The sequence below is a fragment of the Bufo gargarizans genome, chromosome 1 (genome assembly GCF_014858855.1).
Source record: "Bufo gargarizans isolate SCDJY-AF-19 chromosome 1, ASM1485885v1, whole genome shotgun sequence".
Taxonomy (NCBI): domain Eukaryota; kingdom Metazoa; phylum Chordata; class Amphibia; order Anura; family Bufonidae; genus Bufo; species Bufo gargarizans.
In genome coordinates this window covers 533,950,406-533,971,580 of record NC_058080.1, presented here as the reverse complement: position 1 = coordinate 533,971,580, position 21,175 = coordinate 533,950,406, and the positions used below count along the sequence as shown (strand labels likewise).

At 41.1% G+C, this 21,175-nt stretch overlaps 1 protein-coding gene across 1 annotated transcript in view; it reads right to left on the bottom strand.

Moving 5' to 3' along the window:
• Positions 1-3,446: 3,446 nt before the first annotated feature.
• TMEM233 (transmembrane protein 233) overlaps positions 3,447-21,175 on the bottom strand; it is a 92,779-nt gene continuing 75,050 nt past the window's right edge. The window contains exon 3 of the mRNA XM_044275407.1: positions 3,447-4,342. Within this exon, the coding sequence (XP_044131342.1) occupies positions 4,331-4,342 (12 nt within the window). The 3' untranslated portion in view covers positions 3,447-4,330. The remainder of the gene's footprint in view (positions 4,343-21,175) is intronic.

The following is a 21,175-nucleotide window of genomic DNA, read 5'->3' as shown; positions in this document are numbered from 1 at the left end:
CCGGGTACATTGTATAGCAGCTGTGCTTGGTATAGCATTCAGCCCCATTAACATGAATGGGGCCGAGCTGCTCCTAGGCCACATGATCGATAGACATGTCGACACTGGCCTAGGAAAAGCAGAGAGAAGGCCCCAGCGCTCACAGGATCTCCAATGATGACTTTCCTTCACCTCCCATCCTCCATCTTGTACAACTGATCTCTTATGGACACATTTAATTTCGACGATAACTGCTTTAGAGGTTGCTATCTATTGGTTAAAACAATGTACTTATTTACTTAATTTACTTAATCAGCTTCCTGAATAACTTCTAGGACTTGGATTTACATAAGACTTCCAATGTCACCTGCTCTGACAGTTTTTGTCACTTGGCTGAGTCTGCTTACAAATCCCATCCTGGAAAGGCCCTTCCCTGTAGCCAAAAATAAATGCAGTATTGGTTTTGTTGGGACAAGGATGGTCCTAGATTGCCATTCCACGTCAGTCTGGTGCTGGTGAATCTCTAACAGAGAGATGAAAAATCCCCTTGCATCCCCTCTACTACCACAAGACTCCAAAAAATATCCAGAACTTGGAATCTAACACTAAGCTTTCCTATTTCTAGCAACTAGTCTAGAATTGTCCAATGATAAGAGCACAATGGTCTAGCATTGTCAACCATGAAGCATTTGGGGGAATATGTTTACCTTTAGCGCCACCTGTTGGAAGGCAGTTGTCCTATAAGTCAGTGCCCAACCTTTTTAACCCTCTATTTTTTTACTACATACCTTCGGGAGGTTATCTTTCATCTCTGCACAGGTGTTTTAGAACATCCTTGCAGAGATTGCAGCTGCATACTAATCATGCAGCTGCGAGAGCGGGGAGCCAGCCCCGTGACAGCCAGTGACACCCGTGCTCCCATAGAGAAGGCAGGAATGTTTTTTCACTGTCCCTGCCTTCCTATTGCTCTATACATGGCACTCAACGAGCGCTGTGTATAGAAATCAGGAAGCGATGATTCTGCTGCTTCGGTCCCAGCAGTCATGTGATTGCCTGGGGCCAGGATTCTGTGTAAGCTGCTGGATCTTATCAAACCCTGATTAGCTGTGCAGTGACGTTACATAGCCATGTATAACCTCTCTGGGGGCTGTATTACCCCTGTACCTAGAGCTGCTATCAGCCCCAGTTAAGGAGAAATCAGCAATAAAAAAATATAATATTAAATATCACCCAAAGGTCTTGTATGACCTTATGGGGGCAAAAGTGTAAAATAAAAATAATAAAAATAAACAAAATAAAAAATGCCATCACACATTGGTCTGTAACTTCTACCCCCCCAGTGACTATAACTAAAACATCCCATATATAGGCAAAAAATAAGAACAATAACTGGATCGCACATCCACATGCTATGCTTTGATCTCATCCCTGCTACTTAGCAGAAAACAACGCTACTTGGCGCATGTGTACCGCCTCCCATACTCAGTGTTGGACTGGGGTACCTAGGGCCCACCAGTAAAATTTATTTTGGGGGCCCACCATACGGATACATCCAAATATAATAAATAATTTACCAAGTTTTTTATATAAACATAGGCTGTATGTAGTACTGTAGGTCTACTGTGTTATGTGCCATTTGTGCAGGGGCTGGGAGACTAGGGGCCCACCTAGCTCAGGGGCCCACCGGGGGATTCCCCTGTACCCCTGTGGGCCAGTCCGAGCCTGCCCATACTGCATGCTGACTGAGGCATTAGTGTACATTTTGATGAAAAGGCATAAGCCCACTGACCACACCAAGGTTGCCTCTATGAGTGGGACCTACTCTAAATTTGGCACGGCACTGCGCGGCGACCATCGACACCGCGGCGCCGACCCGGCAGGCGGCGGGATCCAGCAGCCAAACAGCATCCTTGCTGCTTGACAATGCCAATCCTAGCACTGGGAACCCCAACCCACCAGAACAGCACCACAGCGACAATGGCCACTGCGCAGCACCGCACCATATGAACAGTTGTCAAAGCTCACCTTATCCAAAGCTTTCAGGAACTCCAACTGAGAGCATGGTAGGTTCATTTAAACCCTTATGCAAAATTTTGCTAATTAAAATCACCTGGGCCAAATGGGAGGAGTGCTGATACCACAATAAAGAGGGGACATATGCAAAAAAAAAAGAAATAGAACTGCATTGCACATCCACATGCTATGCTTTGATCTCATCCCTGCTACTTACTGTAGCTGAAAACAGCGCTACTTGGCGCATGTGTACCGCCTCCTATGCTACATGCTGACTGAGGCATTAGTGTACATTTTGATCAGAAGGCATAAGCCCACTCACCACGCCATGGTTGCCTCTATGAGTGGGACCTTCTCTAAATTTGGTGCAGCACTGCGCGGCGACCAACGACACAGCAGGTCCCATATATCAAAATCATAGAAAGGGGGCAAAAAAGAAAGATGTTAGATGCACATTGTGCTATTAACATTTAACAAAAAAATAAAAACTAATAGAAAATACTAAAAAAAGACATAAAAAGATGTAAAATATGTATATGTATCACCGAATAAAGGTGCAAAAATTGTTTATATTACCAGAAAGAAAAAAAAACCTATGGCTTAAAGATGTATGTACTAAAAAAAGGGAAAATTCACCTGGTCAGAAAAGGGAGTAAATAGTTCAGCCTTGAACAGGTAAAACATAACTTAGGATGTAGGACAAAACAGACGCCCATTTGCTGTTTCCGGCTGTTTGCCCTTCATCAGTGCAGAGCAGAATGCTGGTTTGGCTGGTTGATCGAAGAACTGGGGGGTTTTATTTCTCTTTATGGAGAGTGCCTACTGTGTGCTCTACCTAAGGATAAATAGTACTTCCCTGTGTGTAAACAGCTTTAAGGGCAAATTTACTGCATTTGGGAAAAATTTACTAACTCGTCTCTCAAACCAGCAGTAAAATGGATTGAGTCCACAATCCCCTTTGAGTCCTCTGTATTATGTGCATGAGCTCAGGAGTCCTCTCAATGCATTTTACTGCTGGTTTGTGGGAATGTAAGTGAGCATGAGGATAAAAATTACATAACCGGACTTGGCTTCGCCTATAATATACCCCAACTTACTCTAGTTTGGGGGGGATTCCCTTTAAGATCCATTTGGATATCTGTTAAAAATGTATCCTTTAGAAACAGTAGTCTTAAAGGAAACCTTGATGTTGGCCTGAACAGATCCTCATTCTATATTGTAAATTTATCAAGCAATGTTGTTTGTGAGCACAATAAATGAGCAAAGATAGCTTAGTTGTACTCTCTGCTGGATGGGATGCAATGTGGCAGTGCCAGAGAACTAATGAAGCATCTTAGGCAGATATGAACCTCAGGATCATCCAGTTCTGATACCAAAGAAAGCATGTCTACACAATCCACTCTTCTTTGTCTTTATGGTCTACATAAACCATTTTGAGGAAAGAGCTAAGCACACATTTTTCATAACATGATGTATAGATCACAGGCAAATTATAGAATAAACATTTAATCTCTGAAGTACAAAGTTAAGAAAATCTACATACCAACAGTTACAATATAAATATAGCAAAGATATCAAAATAAATGGATACATAGAACGTTGCACTTGTGGCATCTCCAATTTATAAGACTTAAAATGTATTTTCTTATATATTTGTAATAATACTGTATATCTAAATTCATATATACCTGACATAGAAACTGAGAATGTACGGGAAAATTCTGTAAAGCAGTGGTAAGATTTTGTTGCTGTTTTCAGAAATCTTAAGTCTCTCGGTCTCTTAGGTGCAGAAAGCAGTTTGCAGTATTGTCATGTAAGGGATACAAAACTATGACAGATATTTGGCTGCCCTTGAAAGCTTCCTTCGGGTTTTAAGAATTCAGCAAACATCTTAGGATGTGAATACAGGACATTTTAGTTTAATGCTGGTAAGATCAGCACATATAAATATTTTATTGACCAGGAAACATTTAGCATTTTTGGCCGGATCCTGAAGGAAATAAGAAGATAAGTTTATGTAACGGAATTCTAAATTCTCTTTTTGTGTTCTCAATCCTTTTGGATATGCCAAAATGCTTAACAGTGAAAAAGACAAGTATTTATTGAGCTAAAGACATTGTCATATGAATGGGTGATGTAAAAAAAATAGTGTTTTGTTGTGGCTGGATCCACATATACAATATATATGCAAACACACACATTGATAGATAATTTGCATCCTGCATGGTTGTCTTGGTTGTTGAAGACCTTTCAGTGCAAAAACGTGCCTCTTCCTTTTTGTAATTGCAGTCGGATTGACGACTATTCAAAATATGATCTTCATGCTCTTGTCTCACCTTCAAACTGCATGCTGGAAAACAATGAAGAGCTATTTAAATGATACATCTATTTTCACTATTTTCAACTATATTGCATAAAGTCATGTGTCTCTTCAAATCCTTGGGAAAATCCATGATGCTTATACGTTATTCTAGTCTACTTTATACTTTAAGGGGTTTCCAGGATTTAGTCCGTTTTTTGTTCGCCCCACTAGTGTGTTTGACCTAATGAAAGAATTATACTCACTCATGATTCCAGTCCTGTGTTCTGGCTGTGCTGGATGCTTTTCCAGTTTCAGGCTTGTTTACTTCCAGCTGGACTATGGATTGTGTCATGTGCACCAGTTCATTCAATGACTGGCCTGAGAGGTGATGTTTCCCCAAGCAGCATGTCACTGCTGGGACACTTGTCACTTGAGGACCAATCACCGCTGAGACCAATCATGAACGAAAGTTGTGTATGTGGCCTCCATCCGATTAAACAAGCCAGGGACCAGAAGATCACCCAGAACAGCTGCAGTGTCCACACTGCAGATGTTGATGTCACTATATTATGTGTGCTGTGTGTCCTACAGACTGTATATGGAGAGAACGGTAGGTTCCTAGCTGTTGTTGCTCGGAAGGGCTGGCACCACTCCTTCCTCTCTAGAAGGAAGCAATTCAGTGTAGTCTGAGCTGTGGTTGTGCAGCAAAGACAAGAGTTTAACAGGGAAGCTTTCTTCCTCTGTGGATTACAAAAGCAGCAGAGTGGAAGCAGATGTGCCAGCCCTTGAGTTACTGAATGCAACAGAAAGTTCAGCGGCTATCAACCTTTCTTTTTTGCTGCAGTGACCATATGAGCGAAAGTGATCTGCAAAGCTCCACCTCCCCACCCCTCCCATGGTCTCCAGGTTCACCTGAACTCTTCTTGTTTACCTCCCTTCCTAGTTACCTCAGCCTGATTACCTCACCATGATGGCTGGGGGTGTTGGACCACTTTGTGTGTTGTGTGGACTGCTCCTAATGTCCTTGCTGTCCCTGTTGCATGGAGGATTGGGGAAGGAGTTTTGGAATTTTGACTGTGGCGTGTTGTTGTTTGGGGAGTGGTGGTTAAGCTCTCACTCTATGTTTCGGGTCGCTCCTGTCTGCTACATGTGCTGCCTGTTTGACCACTTCTTCTCTGTGAAGGGTCCACTGGAACTCCACCTGCAGCTGTCTAGGTGACTGTGAGTGCTGTGGAGTGTGAAAGAGGTGTTCAGCATCGCAAGTGGAGGGTAACAGTGTGCAACTAGTGAACCGAAATGGTGAGATCTCTATGACAGATTTAAAGAGTTTATCCTATGATCTTTATCTTTTTTCAGCCTGATCCTACTATGGTTGAGGTCATGGGTGTAACTACCGAAGCCTAAAGACCCTTGTGCCGCATAAGAAGACACCGGTATTGTGGAAAGTGCATGCTGGTCAAGTTACACCTTTGCCTGCAGGGAATGGGTTAGGTCAAGAATTTAGCATTGGGGGTTGCTGTTTCAATTTTTGCCTCAGGCAGCATGAAGACCACTTGCTCCCTTGCCCCTGGCCACAAAGCACTGAGGGAAGGGGGGCCCAAGCTGAACTCTTGCACCAAGGCCCATGAGCCTATAGCTACGCCCCTGGTTGAAGTGGTGGGACTTCGAGAGTTCTGTTATATTTTCATATGAAAACTCTGCTGAGTGGAATTTTTGGGGCTCTCTTTTTATTATACTGCTAATCAATAAACTTACATCACCATTAATAATCTTAGGTCTGAATTGACTTTAATTGAGTGAACGCTTGACTGCTACTCTGGGGTGATAATTGATTTGTGATCCGCAAGGGTACTGAAGCTATGTTAAAATATTGTGTCTGATGACGCGCTCACAAAGTATAATGAAAAGGTATAATGTTTTCCTCTAATTCATCTAAGTCCAGATATAGACTATCTGATGCAGACAAGATGGAAAATATGTTGCCTCTACAAAATTATGTGCTCCTCAGAAAAATAGTAAACCCTCTGGGGAAAGGAGGAATGGGTAAAGACACCTAAAAAAGGGGTCGCTAAAGAATGCCCTCAGGGGGCAGACTGTAAGGACGGAACGGATTGTTTGCTCAGATTCTATTTAAACCTCTATAGTGGATGGCCAAACTGATAAGGTTGATGTTAATCCTCAAAATAATAATGTGACACCTGAATCATCTCTGTGTGAGATCTTATCTGAATTATGGAACTGTAATATTCATACAAAATCAGTGTATGACCAGACTAGTTCTATAAAAATAGAGATACATATCTTGAAGCTTGAAATTAAAAAAATCAGTGCGAGAGGTTGGAAGAAGTGGATGACTGTTTTGCTCTGGTAGAGGATAAAACCAATAAGATGAATAAAAAGTTATATGATGTGAGGGCAGCTGAGGAGATTTTAAAACAGAAAGTTTTGGATCTTGAAAACAGATCTCGTCGATACAATGTGAAACTGGTCAGATTCTCTAAAGAGTGTGAAAACATCTCTACAGTGGAATTTATGCAAAATTAGATGACTGGATCTTTTAGAAGGGAGAACTTCTCTGATCTCTTCTACATAGAGCATGCCCATAGGGTAGAGTGGTGGAAGATAGACCTCATCATATTCTGGTTACATTTTTGTCATTCACTCACCGGGACGCTTTACTGAAAATGGCTGGAAAAGCTGAAGATATGCTTTATTCCGCATCTAGAATTAATATTTTTCCAGATTATGCTTCTGAGACGCAGAGGAAATGAGCATCCTTTTTTTAAGTCTGAAGGAGTTGGGTATCCAATTCTGTATGCTATTTCCCACCAGACTTAGAATAATTTATTCGATTTTGGTTAGATACTAAATGATAATATAATTCAGTTCTTGGGATGCTGATTCAAAGATGTTTTGTTTTCTCCCTTTGTAATAGTAGTCAGAGGACAGGAGCTGAGTGGAGGGTTAAAAGTCTCATAGTGAGTGCTAGTTACTGTAGGAAGTGTCCTTTGGGGGTATGGTTGGGGTAGAGTGGGAGGAGGCCACCCGGAGAGGGAACTGTTTTTTTTTTTTTTTTGTTTCCCTGAGAGATGGTTAAGGTGATTTCTCGGAGAGTATGTGGAATCAAAAAACGGTTAAAAATTATGGCAGTCTTTAATTAATGTGAATCCAATGATATCCCTAATCCTACGATACAGATGTGGTATGTTTTCAGGAATCTCATTTGAGTAGGGATTGCCCAATTCACTTGAAATAAAAATGGGTTGGATATATTTATAACTTACCCTTCTTGGCTTATTTGAGAGGAGTGGTGTTATAGTATAATAGTGTTAATTCACAGAGAGATAGCCCCACCTCCTTTTACAAAATGTTTGGATTGGACAGATGTGTTGTGTGTTTGCAATCCAGAAAATGTGGTCTATTCTTGTAGTTCCAGAGGAGGTGAGACTATGTCTCATATTAGTTCTATTTGGGGGTATTTCTTTTTTTACTTTTAATCCTTATTAGTTGAATTGTAGAATTTCACATCTTGAGGCAATTAGTAAAGATATTAATCTCTTTTTTGTAATTGGGACATTAGGAGAGTAGGGATTGCATGGGACAATTTCAAAGCATTCTTACTTGGTAAGTGGGATAGCCTGCACTCACTCCTGCCCAACAAGGGAAAAGGTCAGATGGAGCTATCTCTGTTAAAAAGGGTGTGATTGTGACAGACCCCAGTAAGACTATGAATCAGTTTAGTGATCTTTATTTGTCCTTATATAAGCCCCAAAAAAATAAATAGAGACAATGCCTGGGTAATATTAATCGACCTGTAATATCTGAATAAAATAGATGCATATTGCCAAGATAGATAGCAGTAAGGATGGATTGTTGGGGGGTAGGTTTATTTGCCGATATAATTGCTCCAGTTCAAACTATTTATCCCAGAAGAAAGGTGCCTTGCCAAAATCTATAATGGAAGCTCTCATAGTTTTAATATTAAAAGAAGGTAAATACCCTCTGAAGGAACAATCCTGTCCAATATCCTTGTTAAATCTAGATTATACATTTTTAACGAGGATCCCTGCCATTAGATGGCTAAAATGATCCAGTGATTGATCTGAACTAGGCAGGATTTATCCCAGTAGGACTACAGGACATAACATTAGGATATTATTTTTAGGATTGCAGAGTCCACACGAGGGGCTGGAAGACTCTGGGGTTTTCTCACTTGACACGGTCAAGGCTATTGACTGCGTCAAGTGGGACTATCTTTGGGCAGTTTTTGATAGGTTTCAAATGGAGGAGGATTTCCTTTCATGGGTGTTGTGGACATGCGTACGGACAATGTTTGCGGAACCACTGTGCCAAGTAATTGGTTTGATGTGTGGTTGTTATTCTCCCTGGTATTCACCCTTTAAAGGGAACTCGTCACCATGAAAATGCAAATTAATCTGCAGGCAACATGTTATAGAGAAGAAGAAACTGAGCAAATTAATACATGTTCAATGTGACAGGTTCCCTTTACCCATGTAAAGGGAATGTGGACTTTGCTGCGGGTTAGCGACCAGAGCGCTACCTTTTGGCATGGTCTCAGTGAAATGAGCAGTTGACCTACAGGGTCGGGAACACTAGTGCAAAGCACGAGGAACACAGGCATGGAACAAATACCGAACGAGGCTGAATACAGGAGAATCCAAGGCAAACAGGGATTACAGGAACGAGATAAAACACAGAACACTGAAAGAGTGACAGACTTCAGGAACCTAGACATACAGATTTCTTGCACATGAATACCCGGACTTCAGGAACGGATCACAGGAACGTGGACACTGTTCAGACAATGCATATAGTGGATTACAATGGTCAAGACATCTCGGAGGAAGGACTACAGATGGATCAAAAGCAAGACAGAAATATATGAAGTTACCCAACCAGTGCAGGTTACAGCACTCAAGAGACATCCACCAAACTGACACACAACTCAGGACTATATAGCAAACTTAACAAACTCATTAGTTGAACAGATGCAGATACAAACAGCAAGAGAAGGATTAACCCTCACAAAGCAAACCTGAGGTGGAGTACAAGCACATAGGCACAATTCACACCACAAGTAACCGGGACCAGGATACACACTGCAAAGGCACTAGAGAATAGCCATACCAGAAGATGACCCAAATTTGCTCCCACAAGTAGCCGACACTGGCGTGGACATTACAATTATACAGGTGAACCGCAATTGTAACAATGGTTTAAGTTGTTATACAAGGAGGCATGAGCTAGGATGAATTAAAAGGGCATCTTCATTCTTTATGTTACATTGGGGCACATGGCATGGCATGGCATAGGGCACATGCCCTTTGTCACCCCTCCTGTTTGCCCTAGCAATGGAATCACTTGTGCAGATTCTCAGAGATGTAGGCAGTTGAATATTTGGAATAGAGACTAAGATATTATTGTATGCTTATTTTATTTGTGTGAGATCTATCCCACAGTACATAAGATTTTTAATATAATTAAATATCATGGGAAATTTTCAGGAATACTGGTGGAAGCAATACAGTGGGAAAAATACAGTGGGAAAAATAAATAAATGCTGATTTTGCAAGTTTTCCCACCTACAAAAAAATGGAGAGGTCTGTAATTTTTATCGTAGGTACACTTCAACTGTGAGAGACAGAATCTAAAAAATAATCCAGAAAATTACATTGTATGATTTTTTAATAATTAATTTGCATTTTATTGCATGAAATAAGTATTTGATCACCTACCAACCAGCAAGAGTTTTGGCTCTCACAGACCTATTAATGGCTCCTGTTTGAACTCGTTACCTGTATCAAAGACTCCTGTCCACACACTCAATCACACTCCAACCTCTCCACCATGGCCAAGACCAAAGAGCTGTCTAGGGACACTAGGGACACAATTGTAGACCTGCACAAGGCTAGGATGGGTTAAAGGCCAATAGGCAAGCAGCTTGGTGATAAGGCAACAATTGTTGGCGGAATTATTAGAAAATAGAAGAAACACAAGATGACTGTTAATCTTCCTCGGTCTGGGGCTCCATGCAAGATCTCACCTCATGGAGTAAGGATGATTAGCTTTTTCACCCCTTCACCCCCTTAAAAAGGTAACGCGAAACGCGCGTTGGGGAGTGGACTGGTGGTGTTCATGTGCGGTGTCTCAGTTAGGGGTCAGTATCTGTAATGCGTTGAAGATATTGTGTTGCCTTCATGCTTTATGCATTTTATGTGGTGTACATTATATGACATCACTGTTATGGTAATGTGATTTTGATGTATTTAGATATACATTTTGATACCATTTGTTATTGAGCTGAAATTGTTTGGTTATACCAATTTTTTACTATCAGATGCTGACCATTAATATTGCACTTGAGAGCTTTTTGGTATCAACTCCACTCGCCTTGTATGGAGGAAGAAGTATAATGAGTACAACCACAAGAACACCATCCCAATCAATGAAGCATGGAGGTGGAAACATCATACTTTTTCTGCAAAGGGGACAGGACGATTACACCGTATTGAAGGGGGAATGGATAGGGCCATGTATCGCGAGATTTTGGCCAACAACCTCCTTCCCTCAGTAAGATCATTGAAGGTGGTATGTGGCTGAGTCTTCCAGCATGACAATGACCCGAAACACACAGCCAGGGCAACTAAGGAGTGGCTCCGTAATAAGCATTTTAAGGTCCTGGAGTGGCCTAGCCAGTCTCCAGACCTGAACCCAATTGAAAATATTTGGAGGGAGCTGAAACTCAATGTAGCCCAGTTTCTGTGCCAAATATGTAGTTCTGTTTTTCCATTGTATCAAATACTTATTTAATGCAATAAAATGCAAATAATTATTTAAAAATCATACAATGTGATTTTCTGGATTTTTATTTATTTATTCTGCCTCTCACAGTTGAAGTGTACCTATGATAAAAATTACAGACCTCTCCATTCTTTGTAGGTGGGAAAACTTGAGTAATTGCCAGTTTATCAAATACTTATTTTTCACCACTGTGGTTTGCGACTTTTTAACAACACGTTTCAGATGCAAGGGAGATGATTAATCTCTCCATGGTGTCACTGTCACAGGTAATGGGGAGGGGATAACACCAGCTAATACACAGAAGGAATAGACTGGAGTCTGGGCCTTAAAGCTAAGGGAGAGGGATGGTGACCTCCTAGGAATCCCTAGATATCTCCTTGACTCCTGCCCGTATGAGTAGACCCTGAAGGTGGAAATACTCATACATCGTATCCTTAGCCCTGGAGACCCTGGAAGTCCCTAGGAGTGGTGACAGGGAATGAGACGACTGGTTCCTCCCCAGATAAAGGAACCAGCATCTCCCTATGGCCTAGACAACTACACACACAATCAAACAACAAAATGCAAAACCAAATGCACTTACTTAAAGAAGAATGGAGAAACAGGAGAGCCAAAGGAACAACACACCAGCTCAACCAACTGCAGCAGGAAATATCAACTGCATGGTAAGCAGTGTGAGTCAGAACTAAATAGAGCCTCAGTAATGACTACAAGCTGCACCTGACAAGAGGTGTGGTCATTACCAAACAACAACACTGCAAGATGAAAACAGAGAGACCGTTAGATACCCTCACGTGCTGCCAGTCTCTCAGATCTTCCCACCTCTGTCATGGGAGGGGCCATGACAGTGCCACCCCTCTACGGGTGACCTCCGGACATCCAGGGCCGACTTTATCAGGAGACGCCCTGTGAAAGGCCTTCACAAGGTGACTGGAATTAACGTCAGTTGCAGGAACCCACATTCTTTCCTCTGGACCATAACCTCTCCAGTGCACGAGATACTGGAGAGATCTATCCTGGCAATATGAAATTCAAGATTACCGTCCACCAAAACAGGAGCAGGAGGTAAGAAGGATGGTTCAGCAGGTTCAACATATCTTTTCAGCAATGATTTGTGAAAAACATTAGGAATTTTTAACACATATGGAAGTTCAAGATGAAAAGCAACTGGATTAATAATGGCAGAGATTTTATATGGCCCAATAAACCTTGGCCCCAACTTCCAAGAAGGTACCTTCAACTTAATGTTTCTTGTGGACAGCCACACAGAATTACCCACTCTCAGATCCGGACCACTCATACGTCTCTTGTCAGCCATACGTTTATACTTTTTGCCCATTTAAAAAAAAATATTTGAATTTTCCGCCAAATAGATGACAACGAAGAGGAAAATCTTTCCTCTTCCAGTATACCAGAAGTCTCAGTACCAGAAAATGTGCCAAACTGCGGATGGAACCCATATGCTCCAAAAAACTGTGACTTATCAGTGGACTTCTGACTACAGTTATTTATGGCAAACTCGCCCAACAACAAAAATGAAGATCACTCCTCCTGATTCTCCGAGACAAAACATCTTAAATAAGTCTCCAGATTCTGGTTAGTGCTTTCAGTCTGTCTGTTCGACTGAGGATGAAAAGCCGAAGAGAAGGACAATTGGACCACCAGTAAAGTACAGAACGCCTTCCATAATCTGGAAACAAACTGAGTCCCCCTATCAGACACCACATCAGAGGGGATACCGTGTAGTTTCACAATGTTATCAACAAACACTTGTGCGAGAGTTTTAGCATTAGGTAGACCTGATAATGCTATAAAGTGCGACATCTTGCTGAAGCGATCAACAACCCCCAAAATCACAGTTTTCCCTGAGGAATTCGGCAAATCTGTGATAGTCCATGGACAAATGAGTCCACGGTCGGGACGGGATAGACAAGGGAAGTAGAGATCCTTAAGGCCGAGTATGTGTCACCTTGGCACGCGCACAAGTCTCACAAGCTGTCACATAGCCCTCAATACATTTGGCCACCAGAATCTCTGGGAATTGAGATCAACCATGGATCTGCTCCCAGGGTGTCCCGTAAGAACAGTACTGTGATGTTCTTCAAACACCTTGTGTCAAACAACTTCCCTGGAGGACAAGAATCAGGTGCATCTCCCTGGGCCTCCATCACCTCTGCCTCAAGTTCAGGATAAAGGGCAGGATACAACCACCCCATCAGCTAATATCAGGCCAGAATCCTCAGAATCCCCCCTTCCCCGGGAAAGCTTATGCGACAAAGCATCCGCCTTGATGTTCTTAATCCCAGGGCAATAGGTGACAACGAAATTAAATCTGGTAAAAAAACAACAACCATCTGGCCTGTCTTGGGTTCAGATGTTTAGCCGACTCCAGATAAGCCAGATTTTTGTGATTAGTAATTACCATAATGGGATGAATCGCTCCTTCCAACCAATGACGCCATTCCTTAAAAGCCAACTTAATGACCAGCAACTCTCTATTACCTACATCATAATTTCTTTCAGCAGTAGAGGTTTTTTTAGAGAAAAAAGCACATGGGCGCCATATAATATTATTGGTCTTATATAATATAAATCTCCCTCTATAAGTCTACAATATTGAACTTTTTCACAATATTCTAATTTTCTGAAATGCTAATGGTTAGGTTTTCATTAGCTGTAAGCCATAATCATCAATATTTAAAGAATGAAATGCTTGGAATAGGTCACTCTGTGTGTAATGAATCTATATAATATAGGAGTTTCACTTTTTGAATTGAATTGCTTAAATACATAAACTTTTTGATGATATTCTAATTTGTTGAGATCATTAGTATTTATCTATCTATCAATCTATCTAAAATGATTAAATATAATTGGCGAATTCTCAAGAGTAGTGTTGTTCCGACATCCCCATACAGTAATGACAGGTATGGAGAGGACATGTGCTAAATACATAGACTTTGGTACTCAGAATAAAGGACGGTACATGCAGTGTTCCGGTGTCTGCTTAAAGGTCATGTTTGAATAACTTTTCTGTCATATCTCATTAACTGAGTAGCCCAGAGAATGTAAATGATGAAACAGCTACAGAAAAACCTTTGATTAACATTTGCTATACAGTATACCTACATTATCTTTTTGCATTTTTCATTTATTTTTACTTGTAAATAGTGTGTAGTGTAGTATTCTGCTGTTACTTGGAAACAGTAAGCAATAGATCTATTTGATTATGTGTCTCTATTTATTACTTTAATTGCACAATTGCACTAATGCTGTGAATAAGCCATCGGTCTGATTTCCCCAATGTCACCTTAGGGTGCTTTTTCATGTGCTGTTTTGCTGCTTTTTTTGTACATTTATTGAAGATGAAACTCGGAGGGGATTATAAAAAAAGAAAAGAATAAAAGCTGAATCTTTCTCATATACCACAACGCTCTTTAATATCCACTGGTGACATTGTATTTAAAACCTTCAGTTTGGCTCATTAAAGGGAATTAGTCACCATAAAATATGTTTTAAAGCTGAAAGAGCTGAGCAGACTGATAGTTTATGGAAAAAGATTCAGTAAAACTTGTAACTTATTAATTTAAATCTTTGCCATCAGTCACTGTTTGGGACCACCCCCATGACTCCTAAACCTAGTAGATATTTAAAGGGGTTGTTTCAGTTCATCAAATTGTATTGATGATGTTGACAAAGTTAATACAAGGCACTTACTAATGTATTGTGATTGTCCATATTGCCTCCTTTTCTGGCTTCATTTATTTTTCCATCACATTATACACTGCTTGTTTCCATGGTTATGACCACCCTGCAACGGTGGACGTGCTTGCACACTTTAGGAAAATGCTCCAGCCTCTCTGGTGGCCGGGACAGAGGGGGTACGTGTAGGCACACATGCACAGTAGCTCCTGTCCCTGCCACCTCATCTGCTCTGCAGCGGTGGCTGTCACCCCTGGAAACAAGTAGTGTGTAATGTGATGGGAAAATAAATCAAGCCATCAAAGGAGGCAATATGGACATTCACAATACAATATTAGTTGCCTTGTACTAAAGAGGTTGTGCAGCCTGTTTGTATTGATGACCTACCCCCGCCGAACAGGTGTTTGAAGAGAAGGCGGCACCCATGCAAGCACTACTTCCTGCTCATTACACTGCCCATCATCTTGGAAATGCAGTATAATTACACTACTCCACCGCTACAGGGGAGACGAAGCATAGTGTAATGAAGAGGAATCAGCGCTCGCATGGAACGCTACCTCCTCTTTAAACAGTTGATCAGCGGGGTTGCTCTGTGTCGGATCCCCGCTGATCAGATATTAATAACCTCTCATCAATATAAACAGGCTGCACAACCTCTTTAACTTTGTCTATATGATAAATGCCATTTGCTGAAATGGGACAACCTACAAATGTTGCTGAATTATTTCCAATAAAACTATATATCAATCTTCTCAGCTCCTTCTGCTCTACAGCATGCTGCCTTAAGATTAAGAATAGACTGCATATGTATATGTTAATTGTTCAGCCGACAGCTATTCCTCTCTCTCTCCAGTATTCAATTCGAGACGGCTAAGCATATATTTGTATTCAATGGGGAAAGAGAAAGCTGATGGCTGATACTTCTGGTGAAAAAACAAAAAGAACTGGGTAAAAATATTCACACAATCCTTCTCCTCCCATACACATTAGACAATACACTTATGTATATGGGGGCATTAAAGGGGTATTCCAGTTATATTCTCTGGCTAGGGAATAACTATAAGAATCTGTGGGATCCTACTGCTGGGACCCCAACTGATCACAAGAATGGGGGCCCCCTCACTTTATGGAACCCCCTGAAATGAATGGAGCCGCCACTTCATTCATTTCTATGGGAGTTCTGGAGACAGGCGAATATCTGCATAGAAGTAAAGGGAGCAGCCTCACTCATGCAGTCCAGTCACATGTCCTCTCTCTTTACTGCAAGAAACAGGCTCCATAGAAGTCTATAGGCTTATCTTGATTCCGTCCTCAGCGATGCACACACTTTTCTCCCCTCGTTCTAGAGATTGGTGGAGGTCTCAACTCTCAGACCCCCACTGATCTAAACTTTTGATATGTCTCTATGATTTCATTAACAAACTGACAGACATCACATTACCACCTGATGCAATTTTAGCATCTCTTGACATAACTAGTCTATACACTTCAATTAGACATAGCTTTGGGATAGAGGTAGTAACCAAAGCCCTGACTAATTCTACCTACTTTATTCTACAACTTGTACAATTGGTTCTGACATGCAACTATTTTCTGTTTGGGGATCATTTTTATCTCCAGAGGAAGGGGACCACCATGAAGTCCAATGTGGCCCCTACTTACGCTAACATGGCGGTCTCCTTCCTCGAGGAGACCTACATCTATGTATCGCCCCACTTCCGACATGTTCTGAAGTGGTGGCGATACATAGATGATATTTTTTTGATCTGGACTGGGTCTGAAGACTCACTTCTGAAGTTCTTCCATTTTCTTAATACCATTGATGTAGACATTAAATTCACCTTGGAACATTCCAAGGAACAGATACATTTTTTGGATACCCTCATCACCGTGACAGATCATGTGTTGTCGACTGGGTTGTATTGCAAGCCAACTGATCGCAATACATTACTAAGCTACAACAGTGCACACCCAAGGGCAATGATTAAATCTCTGCCCTTGAGCCAATTTCTCCGGGCAAAACGCATAGTAAGTAATGAGGATGAATTAACAGGCACATTGAATCGGATGACACAGGCCTTCATAGATAGAGATTTTCCTTTATCTCTATTGGATGAACACCTGATAACTATACAGGACAAACCACGTACTGACCTTCTCAAAAAGAAAAGTGGGATTAAGAAACACACAAATAGAATCCCCCTGGTCACTGTCTACACTGAGGACAGTGTGCACATTAGACAGATTATTTCAAGACACTGGCCCATTTTGAAAAGTGGACATGGGGAGATTGAAGAATTTCTTCTTCCTCCCCTCATGTCGTACAAAAGAGCGAGAAATCTTAGGGATAAACTAATTCATACAGATATCGGTCCACAAAAGGAATCTGGTCAAACTTTTTTACGCTGTCCTAAACTGGGGCGTTTTCCCTGTTTAAACTGCGTAAATTGTCGCTATATGCAGAAAGGCAGTTTCTTCCTACATCTGTTGACACAGAAGAAATATCACATTAAACACTACTTGACATGTGACTCTACATTTGTTGTGTACATACTTTGGTGCCCATGCCAGTTGCTATATGTTGGCGAGACTTCACTGGATTTTAAAACCAGAATAAACCAACATAGATATACTATCCGCAAAAAACGCATGGACCTTCCAGTTCCAAAACATTTTACTGACATGGGTCACAAAGAACGAGATCTGAGGTGCATACTAATAGATCATGTCCCCACTCCTCGCAGTGGTGGCAATAGACATACAATACTAAAAAAAATGTGAGATCCGTTAGATTGCCAGACTAAATACATTAAGACCCCAAGGGTTAAATGTAGACTATAAACCCTGGCAACTGTCCTGAGTGGGCATTTTCTGGTTTCGCTTGCTTGCTCCCTATTGGGAGTTTGTTTGTTAGTGCCCCTTGCTTAAACAACAGGGTGATTTTATTAGTTTTCTTATATTCTGTTCTTCTCACTTGCTTCTAGAATCACGATGAGGATTTGGCCCTTCTGTTAGGAGTGTGCGGTGGGATACTGGTCAACTGGATTAGGATGGTGCCTGAATGGTTGCACTAATAAATTTATACTATGTGATTCTGCAATGCTATTTTGGTACTTTTCATTTATTATGATAATTTTTTACATATATACTCTGGCTCTGGGAGCTACTCTTACGCTACGTGAACTACATTTTTTGTCCTCACCTTTTATACCACTCGCATGAGGTTTGCTATACATAGCATCACTATGGCATTTATTCAGTGTCCAATACATATGATTTGCATTTTGCGGTCGAGTGTCTGGACTGTGAGACATCAGGAATTAGCATGAATTTGAGAGGTTGGTGATATTAGGGGCTTTAGGTCTTGCTTTTGAACAAATCTCCCCCCTTAATCTAGAGGATGGTTCCTTTACTGTCATGTTAGACGTCCAGGAATGGCGGCTTGCTGACAGATTGGATATTCTAACTTGTGGTTATGTGTGATTAACATGTGCCATATTTGTTGGACTCCTCGTAAGACTAGGGGGTCCTTGAATAACAATAACAATATTGAGTGACTTGTGTATTTACATTGGAGACTTGCGGTACTACCGCCATGGATACGCTGTACCCCCTCATTAACACTACGGTACTGCCGTGCAATATGTCACTAATTTGCACCTCTCATGTCCACTGCTGATCCAGTCTTACAGTACCCGACCGATGTCTCTGCAATTTATTGTGTGTTGCTGGATCTAGCCTTATAATGCTCCTGTTTCTTGATGATCCCTTGCGATTAGTTGCTAGGACGCCTGTAGTGAAGCGTGCGCTCCACGGTCCGTTGGAACGCTTGATGCCTCGCGAGGGTTCCGGTCACGTGGTCGTACTTGCGATCATGTGATCGTGTGCGCGATCACATGACTTGGAAGCTCTGAAAGGTCCTGTGACATGCACAATACAATAATCAATGCGCGATAACATGACCTGGAAGCTCTGAAAGGTCCTATGACATGCGCAATACAATGATCAGTGGACCACCTCCATCGCCCACTCCAGGACCTGCCTCATCAGTGTGTTTTTAAGGTACACCTGTACACTTTTGGTCAATATGAAGACCTTCACACATGTTTGTAATCACAATTAGAGCCTTCTCTACTTTTTTAGGCCTTGGAAGTGCTGTGGAATTATTTTATTTATCTTTGTTGGAGGTGGATCGCCCCCACAGCCACTGGCACTCCGACTGCACCTTACAGACAGCTGTGCTGCCCACACCTTTCTATCTCTATGACATACCAACATTTTTTGAAAAGTTAGTGACTCTTTAATCCGAATTTCAGTTTAATTCATTGGGTATCATTTTGGAGACGAGAAATATGTTTTTTAATGTCATACTTTACCTACTCATTTTTGTTTAAAAATGTCTATGTAGACTTTGCTGCAGAGTATGTGCTGTATGGAATAAAGTGGCTTCACCAAAAGAAAATACATTGTACAGGTATATCAAGTATATAGTTGCTTTTCTGCCTTATCTGGAATTTATAATCTCACCTACCCTTTGTTGTTCCAGTCTAGATAAAAAAAAACTGACAACTGAGCTGCGGAAAACCATGTCAGCCTATTGTGTTTGCTCTAGTGGCCAGTGTGAAAACTACAAAAGTAAAAGATTTGTTTTACAAATACTGATTTCTAATTATAAAATGTTTTCAAACATGATACATTCACTTTACTTATCCAGTTAAATTGATTATCACATGAAAAATATTCCTATGCAAGGAATGGGGTATTTCAAGTATTATTGCAATATACAGTGGATATAAAAAGTCTACACACCCCTGTTAAAATGTCAGGTTTTTGTGATGTAAAAAAAAAAAAGATATAAACTGTACAACTCAATTGAAAAACAAACTGAAATATTTTAGGAACTTCAGGGTTCAGAGAAGACTTTGTTTCTTCTGTGGTAAAGAAGGACATTTTATTAACGTATGTCCTTATATTAAACCTCAAGGTGAAAAAGGAAAAAAAAAAAAAGGTTGTAACTAATGGGTCTAGTTCTCTTACTCTTTGTGGGTGGGGAGTCTGAGAAGGTATTTTTGTATTTTACCGGTAGTACCCGATTTTTCCTGCCTGCCATGGTGGAGCTAGACTCTGAAAATATTGAATTGGAATTTGTTGACAGTGGGGCAGGGGTTAACCTTGTGGACTATAAGTTCATTCAGAGTAATGGTTTTAAAAAAAACGCATTAAACAAGGGGATATCTGTGTTTGCTATTGATTCCGGCCCTCTCTCGAAAAAGTGTCTGACTCATATGGTGCATGATATTAATTTTGATGGTGGGTGATTCTCGTGTTGAGTCCATTTCTTGTTTTGTGCTGAAGGGTTTGCCTGCCCCTCTTGTGCTAGGTTTACCACGGTTGACCAGACATAATCCTACCATAGATTGGCAAGCAAGACAGATCAGTAATTGGAGCGTTTTCTGTATAGACAACTGTCTCGGCTCGTCACTTTCTGTTGTATCCACTAAGATGTTACCCCCGTTTCTTTCAGATTTTTCTGACGTATTCTCTGAGGGTGGAGATCAGGAGTTACCCCCTCACCGAGAATATGATTGTCTGGTCAACTTTATTCCCGGAGCTAAATTGCCAAAGTCTCGGTTGTATAATCTTTCCCAACCCGATAGAGTACCTATGCGAGAGTATATTACTGAGAGTTTGGCAAACGGACATATCAGTAAGTCACCGATGGCTGCTGGCTTCTTTTTTGTAAAAAAAAAAGATGGGACCCTTAGACTGTGTTTAGACTTCCGGGAGCTTAATCGTATCACTGTCCGTGATCCTTATCCCCTTCCCTTGATCCCGGATTTATTAGATCAGATTGTCGTAGCCAAGGTGTTCTCAAAGTTGGATTTAAGAGGGGCCTATAATCTGATAAGAATCAGGGAAGAGGACGAATGGAAGACGGCCTTTAATACTCCTGAGGGCCAGTTCGAGAACTTGGTCATGCCCTTTGGGTTGACTAATGCCCCGGCAGTCTTTCAGCACTTTATCAATGATATTTTTCATCATTTGGTGGGGAGGTTTGTTGTTATTTACCTTGACATACTAATTTACTCGCCCGATATGGAAACTCATCAGGATTATTTAAGACAAGTATTACTGATCCTCTGGGAGAATAAATAATATGCTAAGTTAGAAAAATGTGTGTTTGCTGTTCAGGAGCTGCAGTTACTAGGTTACCTGCTTTCTTTCTCAGGTTTTTCGTATGGATCCCGAAAAGGTCCATGCAGTATTGTACTGGAAATGACCTGAGAATAAGAAAGCACTGATGCGGTTTTTGGGGTTTACTAATTACTACAGAAAATGTATCCTGAATTATTCTAC